Source organism: Drosophila mauritiana, chromosome 3R (genome assembly GCF_004382145.1).
Source record: "Drosophila mauritiana strain mau12 chromosome 3R, ASM438214v1, whole genome shotgun sequence".
NCBI lineage: Eukaryota > Metazoa > Arthropoda > Insecta > Diptera > Drosophilidae > Drosophila > Drosophila mauritiana.
The window spans coordinates 1,186,166-1,197,535 of record NC_046670.1 but is presented as its reverse complement, the minus strand read 5'-3'; the positions used below and the strand labels follow the sequence as shown (position 1 = coordinate 1,197,535).

The 11,370-nt window shown below is 35.1% G+C and overlaps 1 protein-coding gene across 1 annotated transcript; it reads left to right on the top strand.

Moving 5' to 3' along the window:
* The first annotated feature begins 8,206 nt into the window (after positions 1-8,206).
* Positions 8,207-11,078, top strand: LOC117143848. Its single transcript, XM_033308706.1, has 2 exons — positions 8,207-8,621; positions 10,484-11,078. Exons 1-2 carry the CDS (start codon positions 8,533-8,535, stop codon positions 10,770-10,772), a joined length of 378 nt encoding a protein of 125 aa, XP_033164597.1. The 5' UTR covers positions 8,207-8,532; the 3' UTR covers positions 10,773-11,078.
* The last annotated feature ends 292 nt before the right edge of the window (positions 11,079-11,370 follow it).

The following is an 11,370-nucleotide window of genomic DNA, read 5'->3' as shown; positions in this document are numbered from 1 at the left end:
GTCGCAGCGTTGGCATTTTCTTGCGCCTGATCTTCCATATTGGCAAATAAACTTTTCGAGTGAAGCGAATTCCAACCGGCGTGCGCGATCGTCTGTATGCAACTGATCGTATTTTCTACGCATCGATCTGTCCTTTACACACCCTAGCTGGACTACACTTGGCGACAGCGCGACAACGCCGTCGCCTCACTCGTAACGGTACTTTGGCGCCAGTCATATCATATTCTACGTCGTAGTCAAATTCTAAGAATGACCTCACAATATACCAAACTCATTGCGCAGCTGCGACTTGCAAGCGCAGTGGTCTAACCATGTTAATAATGTGACAGACACGTACAGTGGTCAAAATACATTTGTAATGCGACACATACATATTTTCAACACTCCCTCTCAATGCAATATGTCAACCCTTACAGATAATGTTTTTTTATCTTAATTCCAAATTGAAAATACATTTTTCTGTTAGTTTAAACCAAAGACACTAGAATAACAAGATGCGTAACGGCCATACATTCGTTTGGCACTATGCAGACACTTTTTTGGGGAAGGCCAAATTTGCTCTCTTTTCGCTCGCTCACGCTGAGAGCGTAAGAAATGTAAAAATAGAATTCGCTTGCTTGTGTGAGTAAAAACAAGAGACGAGAACACGTATATGTGTGCGTGTTGTGCTAGAAGACGATTTTCGGGCCGAAATCAATTCTGATCGAAGAAACGAATTTACATATTTGGAGTTGTGGCCAATTTCGTAGCAATATGATGAAATAAAATAATAATTCCCTGACTATTATAATTTTAAAGTTTTTTATATTCGTTTGTTAAAATCGCCGCTCGAATTAGCTACCGTTTACATATTTATATTTTATTCTTATTTTATTTATATTATGTTATGTTAATTAATTATTTGTAATATAAGCTGAATATAATGCGCATCTTAAATAATAAAAATGGTTCATTTACATACATCATATTAAGTCAAATGACTTAATAAGTATACTAAATAATTAAAGCAAATACAAAGGAAATTATTATAACTACTGTAATTTGAAACATAAATTTTCCAAAAAGAAGACATAACATTGAGAAATAAATATTTCATAAAAATAATAATTATTTTTTAATTTCATAAAAAAATAATAATTTTATTAATAAATAATTAAAATAATAATTTTATTAATAAATAATAAAAATAATAATATTTCATAATAATATTTCATAAAAAATAATACGTAGTAGAAAATAAAAATTAATAAAATAAATAAAAATATGAAAACAGTTCGTTGCAAAAGTCATATCGTCAGGCACGAAGTGCGGACACAAGCACTCAACAATCATTGCCTTATTAATTTTTCTCACGCCGCAAGCAGAATACCCTAATGACAAGTATTCTAATATAAAGTCATTTTCGAAATTTATTTTGTGATGTACATAGATTCGTCTATTACTATTTCTAAGCTTTATTTAAATAATAATAACGTTGAGGCAATGCAAAACAAGAATTTTTCGCATGGTGCCAATTGATAAAAAATAATATAGATTTAAAGTCAACGAACTTCTAAGGTAAAGGGCATATTTTGTCAAATTTACAATACATGAGCATACGTGTGCACACATACAGTTGTATGCTATCACTGTATGCGTAGAAAAGAGCTGTTTGCTGTAGCGCTCTCCGCTCTTTCTCTCTCGAACAAAAACTCAAGAGAGCCTGGAGCCACCTCTAGAGCCACGGCCAAAAAATCGCGTGCCAAAAATTTGTATGGCCGTTACGCATCTTGTTATTCTAGTGTCTTTGGTTTAAACCCATCCCTTGGATACACTTTTCATGTTTAAATCTATTCAAATTTTTGGTTAGAACATCTGCTATCATGTTTTCTGTGGGTACATAATTAACTTCTATTATATTGTTCTTATACAGTTCCCTTAAATAATGATATTTTATGTCTATATGCTTACTACGTGCATGGAAAGTGTCATTTTTCACCAAGCACTGGGCACTCTGGTTGTCGCTATAAACCTTAGTTGCCTGGGTTTCACCAAAACCCATTTCGTTGTCCAATTTCTGAACATACGCCACTTCCTTCGCTGCCATGGAAAGTGCCACATACTATGACTCTGTGCTGCTTAGAGAAACCACTGATTGTTTCTTTGAGTCCCACGTAAAGGCAGCTCCAGTAATACATGCCCATCCAGTAAAGGATTTTCGGTCCGTGGTGTCACCAGCCCAATCCGCGTCAACATAGCAATGTATAGGCACACCAGTACGCTCGTAGTGTAACTGCAAATCAGCTGTGCCCCTCAAGTATCGCAGAACTCGCTTTGCACCGGCTTCGTGCTCTTTATGTGGGTCAGCGTTCCGTTGTGATAGCTTAATAACCGAATGCATAATATCAGGTCGAGTTGTGATTGCCAGGTACATTAATGAGCCAATCAGCGATTGATAGCTGACTTGATTCACCTTCTGACAATCGGCCTTGTCACGTTTTACTTCAAAGCCTGCATCTAGTGGGATGAGATTCGGCTTACAATACTGCATTGAGTAATCATTGAGAAGGCTCTCAATATACTGCTTGTGGCCAATCCTGATGCCACCAGTTTCTCCGCCACGTTCAATTTCGATACCCAGGAAATGTTTTAGCTCGTCCCCGTCTACGACATCGAATTCTTTTGAAATTGATGCTTTAATATCGCACAGTTCCTCCTTGCTTGAACTGGCTATGATAAGGTCATCTACTTAGACTTAGACTCTAAACACATATTTAGACACATTTACAGATAAGTACGACGATTGCAGCCCATAAATAGAACATATTTAAAGTTTGCCTACTTATCATGTCTAAACACATATTTAGAAATTTCTGGTTAGGCAATGAGCTTTTTCATTGACTTTGAGAAATAGTGTGACAATTTTTAAACACGGCCATTTTTAAACATTAACTTTAATGTTTAAATTAATATTTCAGTTTTATGCTCGCTCTCTATTGGGAGAGAGGAACATAGCATGAAGGGGAATGCGTAAAGATAAGACTGTATGCATGATTCTTCAGATAAATGTCAAAATAAAAACGCTGCCGACTGCGTGGCCCGACTAAAACAGTCCACAATATTGTTAGATCCTAATTGTGAGATCCTATTCGTTTTAAATATTTATTGTGACTAAAATAGAGTACAATATTTTTGCACGTAGGCTTACATATACAGAGGTGGTCAAAAGTATTTACACAACGAGCTTTTTTTTCAATTGTCAACTAATTGAAAAAAAAGCTCGTTGTGTAAATACTTTTGACCACCTCTGTATGTATGCATAAGTCCCTAAGACTTAAGCACATGCCTACACAGCACACCCAAATACACCCTATACTACTCCGGATGTACCTAATGGATTTCAGATAAGAATAATATGATCCTCAAGATTGGGTTGAGTGGAAAATTCCCAACTCCAAATAAGTCACCCACTGGCAGACTAAACATCCGTCCTCTAATTTAAACATTCCTTGCCTAAGCCCTCACCCCATCGTCATGTTCTCACGTTCAAAACTCGGACTCGCAATCCCAAAAACAAAAGTATTAGATGTCAATAAACAAAACTATAAGAATCTAAGAGCACTTGATCAGATCCCTTAGGTCCAAAGTCTATATCAGAAAAGCTCGATACCGAGGCTAGAACGTCAATCAAATCAGAATAATTAGATGAGTTCAGTTTGAGACCTAATTGTAATCGGTCGGTGTTCTTCAACAAAATAAAAAATTGTAATTATTCAGTGAAATAAAATTATTTTTTTTCACATATGAGTATTGCAAGCATTTTATTGGCGCAGTCGGTAGGATCTGTTAAATAAGGAGTCCTTTTAGTACGGTACTGATCCATTGAAGGATACGTTATACAACTAACTATCCAGGATTGGCGAATTAAAATAGTGATTCTAACATTATTTTGAGATCCGCAAAAGAATCTACGTGAAAGTGGAATTTAAATAAAAATCCCGTGCGGTCGGAAACATAGTTAACTAAAACTTTTAATTACGTAATTTAAACTTAAAAACTCAAACTTAAAATTTCAAAACCAAATACCAAAACCAAAAACAAATACACCATGGCGGTTTCACAACTATCGGAAACCCATTTAAACCAACTACTAACTCAAATAAAAGAATTAAACTACTACGATGGAACACCTGGCAGACTATCTGGATTCGTAAATCAAGTGGAACAATTACTCAATCTATACCCAACCCAAGATGCGAGACAAGCACACGTCGTATATGGAGCAGTGAAGCGATTACTTGTGGATTCAGCATTAGAAGTCGTAACCCAGAAAAGAGCGACAACATGGATGGACATGAAGGAAGCACTGGCAATATCATTCAAGGACCACAGACCATATACAACCATCATAAAGCAATTAGAAGAAACACCATACCCAGGAAGCATCAGTAAGTTTATAGAGAAACTAGAAATGCAGTATTGGATTATATTTGATAAGTTAGAATTAGAAAATGATCCCGTTGATAAATCAAATTATACAGAAATGTTGAATTGGACTGTCAAAACTGTAATAGATCGAAAACTGCCGGATAGAATTTATATGTCATTGGCACGTAAAGATATTGACACTATTTATAAATTAAAACAAGTATCAATGGAGCTAGGACTTTATGAAGTGAACAAACGTAGGAACAGGGGAAACTATAATCAAAATAATAATCAAAAATATTACAGAAATCACAATTATAATAATTATTATTCTGGCATGAATCCGAACAATAATACACAACCACCTCAAAATTCAAACCAATTTATACCAAATCAAAACCAGTAGTCACCTCGTTTTATACCAAATCATGTAAGAGGAAATTATCACACATATAGAAGGGACTTAACACAAGCCCAACAAAATAATAATAAGATTTACAAAGGAATGATCGACACAGGATCATTAATAAATATTATAAGGGAAAATTTTGAAAATATAAAAGAAAGCGAAGAGAATCTAACAGTATACACTATTAAAGGGTCAATTAAACTAAAGAAAAGTATAATAATAAAACCTACTTCAGTCTGTCCGTCCGTTCAGAAATTCTATGTCCACAAATTTTCCGACAATTATGATTTCCTGTTAGGTCAAAAGTATTTAGAAGATACAAAAGCTAAGATAAACCATGATAATAATACAGTAATTTTAGGCTCAAAAACATTTAAATTTTTGTATGGAGAAAAGAAGGGCGAGACCGCATCCAAATGCCTCGACCCACAGCAAAAGATTGATTCTGCCCCAGTGGAGAAAATCAATCCAAAGATGCAAAAGGTTAGGACCACATCTAAAGGCCTTAAACCAAAGCGTCAACAACAAAAGAAGGAGACCGCATCATCTAAATGCCTCATTTCAAATGTTATTAGTGACACAGTGGACAATGATGTAACACATCTCGATCCCATGTCCGTTGACGACGATATAGTCAACTTCGCGATTAACAATGAGTAACGCGGATGTAACGAGTATAGACTCGAACATTTAAATGTAGAGGAAGTTGAATGTTTAAAGAAGGTCCTATACGAATATAGAGACATTCAGTACAAAGAGGGCGAAAATTTGACCTTCACAAGCACAAGTACTATTAAACATGTCATCCAAACTCAACATGAAGATCCAATGTACCGTAAACCCTACAAGTAACCCCAAAGCGTTGAGCAAGAAGTCAACAAACAAATCAAAGAAATTATAGAACAAGGGATTGTTCGCAAATCAAAATCCCCTTTCTGTTCTCCTATCTGGGTGGTCCCCAAGAAGGCAGACGCCTCTGGAAAACAAAAATTCAGGTTGGTAGTCGATTACAACTATGCTACTATTGAAAAAGAATTGTTAGCTATAGTTTGGGCGACAAAATATTTCAGGTCATACTTATTTGGCAGGCCATTTGAAATAATGAGTGATCACAAGCCATTAGTATGGCTCAATAATATCAAAGAACCGAATATGAAACTACAAAGGAGGAAAATCAAACTTAATGAATTTTATTATAAAATAAAATATCTTCCAGGCAAAGAAAATTTTGTCGCGGATGCTCTTTTCCGCACAAAGATAGAAGAAGTCATGGTTGGCGAAGTCGCAAACAGCGCAGACGCAACTATACATAGTGCCAATGAAGATAATTTGAATTATATATCCATAACAGAGAGACCAATCAATTTCTTCTCTAGACAAATAGAGATAGAAAAAGGCGACAGTGACACAACAAGTGTAAGCCATTTCTTTCAAAAATTAAAGATTAAAATAATCTATAAAGAGATGACAGTTGAATTCGCCAAAAACCTCATTAAGGAAAATGTGTGTAACAAGAAAAGTGCAATTTACTAATAATGATGAAGATTTTCTGATTTTTCAGAGGGCATTTACTGAAATAATAAACCCTATCAATTTCACAAAACCATTGAGATGTAACACCAAGCTAATTGACATACTAACTTATGCGGAATTTAAGGACTTAATCCTAAAGAAACAACAGGAACTTTTACACCCAGGTATAGAAAAAACCGTTAATTGGTTTAAGGAAAAATACTATTACCCTGATAGTCAAAAGCTAATCCAAAATATTATCAATGAATGTGAAATCTGTAATCTGGCAAAAACAGAACATCGAGACACAAAACTGACATACGAAACAACACCCGAAATATTTAACACAAGGGAAAAATACGTGATAGATTTTTATCTCACGGGAAACCAAATCTTCCTATCTTGTATTGATATTTATTCGAAATTTGCCTCACTAGTAGAAGTAAAAAGTAGAGATTGGCTAGAAGCAAAAAGAGCCATTACCAAAATATTCAATGATATGGGAAAGCCACAGGAAATTAAAGCAGACAAAGATTCAGCTTTTATGTGCATAGCTTTGCAAAACTGGTTAAGATCTGAAGGTGTTGAAATTTCTGTAACAGCTAGTAAAAATGGTGTATCCGATATAGAAAGATTTCATAAGACCGTAAACGAAAAACTAAGAATCATTGGAAACGAACAAAATATTGAAGATAGGTGTACAAAATTCGAAACATATTATACGTATACAATCACAAAACCAAACATAATAGTACTAAACGATATCCAGCGGACATTTTTCTATATGCAGGTAGTCCAGACTTTAACGTACAACAAAACAAAATTGATAAGATAGAATACCTTAATAAGAATAGGCATGATTTTGAAGTTGACATAAAATATAGACAGGCTTCACTTGTAAAGAGTAAAATCACTAATCCATTTAAAAAGACAGGAAAAATTGAACAAGTGGACAGTAAACATTTTGAAGAGACAAACCGCGGCAGGAAAATCGTTCATTATAAATCAAAGTTTAAGAAACAGAAAAAGTTTAATAAGAGTAAATACGATAATTCCAGACCAACCAGTGAAGAGCAAGATAAACAGCACATTCCTAATAATGCTTAGTTGCATATTATCATTTATCACCTTGGTTAAATGCAGCAATATCGAAGTAAACCCAATAACAATGGAACAATGGAAATTCCAACCAGCTACGAATACCATTATTTGAGTATAAACATAACAAAGACAATGCCTATGTTCGAAAACCTAGTAACTGAAGCAAATGATTATCCCAATGTACCACAGATACAATATTTAGTCGATTAACTAAAACGGGAAATAGATGGCTTAAGAATTATTCAGCGAAGCAAAAGAGGTCTTTTAAACGTAGTAGGAAAAGCTTATAAATACTTATTCGGTACATTAGATGAAGACGGCAAGCAAGAGCTAGAAGAAAAAAATTAATAACATGTCAGAAGACTCCGTGAAAACCCATGATCTAAATATGATCGTCGACATAATCAACAGCGGTATTGACATAATTTATTATTTGATTATTTCCCACGTTCCTAGCGAGGTCACTAAAGTTCCGATATTTCAAATAGTTCCGTACCCAGATGAACATAACTATATTCTAACCGAGCAAATATTCGATAAATTTTATATATTCAATAACCAAGTATTTCATAAGGATACAGATAAATTAATATTCGACAAATGTATTGTTGGACTTATAAAACAAGAGCAAACTCAATGCAAATACACTAAAACCCATAGAAATTACCAAATAAATTATTTAGAAACAAATATACTTTTAACATGGAATATTCCTGAAACAATTGTCAACCAAGATTGTACAAATAACAAAATATTAATCTCAGGAAACAACTTTATTAAATTTAAAAATTGTACCATGCAAATGAGTTCCTAATTTCTAATAATCTAGCAGATTTTACACAAACATTTTATATCACCAACAATGTTACACGTTTAGAACCAATCACTTACAAACAAAAGAAATGATAAAATCCCATGTAAAACATGTAATGATAATTAGTTTTACTCTGTATTTAGCATATAAGATTAAAAATATACATAAGAAAATTATTGTCAAATATTGTAAACAAAAAGAAGAACATCCGCACACAATATTATGCTATATCCAAATTTAACGACCCGAGGACAGGCCAAATTCAAAGGTTGGGGGAGTGACATACCATATGCATAAGTCCCTAAGACTTAAGCACATGCCTACACAGCACACCCAAATACACCCTACACTACTCCGGATGTACCTAATGGATTCCAGGTAAGAATAATATGATCCTCGAGATTGGGTTGAGTGGAAAATTCCCAACTCCAAATAAGTCACCCACTGGCAGACTAAACATCCGTCCCCTAATTTAAACATTCCTTGCCTAAGCCCTCACCCCATCGTCATGTTCCCACGTTCAAAACTCGGACTCGCAATCCCAAAAACAAAAGTATTAGATGTCAATAAACAAAACTATAAGAATCTAAGAGCACTTGATCAGATCCCTTAGGTCCAAAGTCTATATCAGAAAAGCTCGATACCGAGGCTAGAACGTCAATCAAATCAGAATAATTAGATGAGTTCAGTTTGAGACCTAATTGTAATCGGTCGGTGTTCTTCAACAAAATAAAAAATTGTAATCATTCAGTGAAATAAAATTATATATTTTTCACATATGAGTATTGCAAACATTTAATTATACATATTTTCAACAGATCCTAAATTATAATGCCCTTAATTCGGAACGACGATTCCGATACATTCACGGCCACGCAGATTTTCTTATGCCGAACCTTGTATTATAGACAAGAAAGACAGCATCAATGGTTTTATCGACTATACGCGAATTAACAAAGTAAATTCATTTCCAGTTCAAAGCAATCTAAAGCAGCTACAAAGTTTCCCTAGCTTATTAGGATACTTACGAAAATTTATTTAAAACTTTTCACAAAAGCTATTTTTTCTTATTTTTATTAGTCTTTTAAACGCCTATTCTAACGCCCTAAAACCGAACAAAGCTGCCACAGAGACATTTTTAAAAAATTGTTGGATATTTTTATAATTTTATTGGTCTTGTAAATTTCATCGATTTGCCATAAAACCTTATGCCTCGCCCACATTAACGCCCTAAATTCGCCCAACACTGCCACGCCCACACTTTTGAAAATTTGTTAGATTTTTCTTCGTTTTATGTTTTTCCTGCCAATTGTTATCGGTATACAGAAAACGCGCCGTGACAAAAAAAATTTTTTTTTTAAATCGATAGAAATTTACAAGACCAAAAAAAATGTGCGAAAATAACAACACATTTTTCAAAAGTGTTGGCGTGGTTTTATATAGTTTATATATACTTTATATAGTCGAAAACGCTTCCTTCTGCCTGTTACATACTTTTCAACGAATCTAGAATACACTTTTACTCTACAAGTAGCGGGAATTATCAAAAATTATTAAAACTTTTTTCAATATTGTATGCAGTCTAGTTTTGGGCGTGCTTCATACGTGGGCTTCCGTTCATACAGACGGACACACGAATAGAGCGAGGTCGACTCAAATATTGGTCCTGATCAAGAATATATATTTTTTATATGGCGGAAAACGCTTCCTTCTACATGTTACATACTTCTTAATGAATTTAGTATACCCAATAACGGGTATAGTAAGAGTAAGCAAGAGGTTTGACTTAGAGGAATACCTCAAGGGAAAAGACAACCATGTAGCAGATGCACTGCCCAAAATTAAAATATCAGACCTTAAAAACATTAAAACTAATAATTTAATAGAGAGTAACCGGTGATAAGTAAAGGCTACCATAGGTAGTTAACGCTGGTTTAACCGTCTCATCTTGAGTCCCTACCAGTGGTCCATTTCTGCTGTCCCTTTCCTCTGGTTCTGCTTGTTGAACCGTTGCCGATCGCCGGCTGAACTAAGGTTTGGTTTGGTGTGCCCGCATATCTCGACTCGTTGTGGTCACATTTCTGTACCCGTTTCACTTTTCCCTTCCCTTCACTGCCCCTTGACGTACAGGGGAGAGAGTTACCGGTTCCTACCGGCACACAGACCCTCCAGCTAAGCCACCCCGGCTTACCCTAGAAGTAGTACAGAATAACAAAAATGTAAACAACGGATTTTATTAGGCCACACAACGACCGCTCAGCGAACGGCCATTGCCACCAGCGAAGAAATGTTTACATGACACTTGGACAGGAAACCCCTACTCCTCCGGACTGGGTAATAAGAGCACGACTCAGCAAAGAACTGACCCACTCAAGAGTAGGCAACACAGCACTTCGGAATTTCGACCCAAAAATTCACCCACTCATGAGTCTGCGACGCAGCACTTATGGATTAACACTTACACTTGTAGTATTTAAGACACTATGTATTTCCTTCTCGCAGCAGAGGTCGAATTGTGACCCGAGCTAGAATATAGAATCAGATCAGTTTTTGTGACCGAACAAACAACACGTCCTCTTATTCAGTCGGGACCTGAAACTTCGGGCTCTTTGCAGAAAACCTACAACTCCAACCACGATTTAAGGAAATAAGGATTCCTTAATCATAACTGGCGCAGCCGACGACTACGAACCAAGATGGATTCATTGATGCTAATACTATTGTAAGCACACACACACACATTACCTAGATGGTCACCTGTGAGTAGAAAATTTTTTTTAATCGGAGTGGTATTACTTTTAAAGAAAAGTGGGACATGGAAAAAAGTAAGAGCAAGAGAATGTTTGACTATAGTTGGAAATTAAAAAAGAAAATTATTATGTGTACAGTGGTCAAACCAAAAAAAAAGTGGTGATAAAATTTGATGAGGATTTAATGTTATAATAATTGGCCAAACAAGTGTTAATGTCCACTGTGCATGTAATCTTTAGTATGAATCAGAACGGAATATTCTTGAAAAAGAAAATAAGAAAAATTGGAAATGCCTTTGCAGTCCCATCGAGTGTTCTGCAAAGTGCAGCCAATTTTTGTTTTGTCACAAAGTAAAGTAAAACGAAGAAAGATTAAT

Coding starts and splice junctions, on each gene's coding strand:
- LOC117143848 (XM_033308706.1), top strand. CDS start 8,533: ATGCATAAGTCCCTAAGACTTAAGCACATGCCTACACAGCACACCCAA. Junction 8,622..10,483: donor ATGTACCTAATGGATTCCAG/GTAAGAATAATA, acceptor GGATTTTATTAG/GCCACACAACGACCGCTCAG.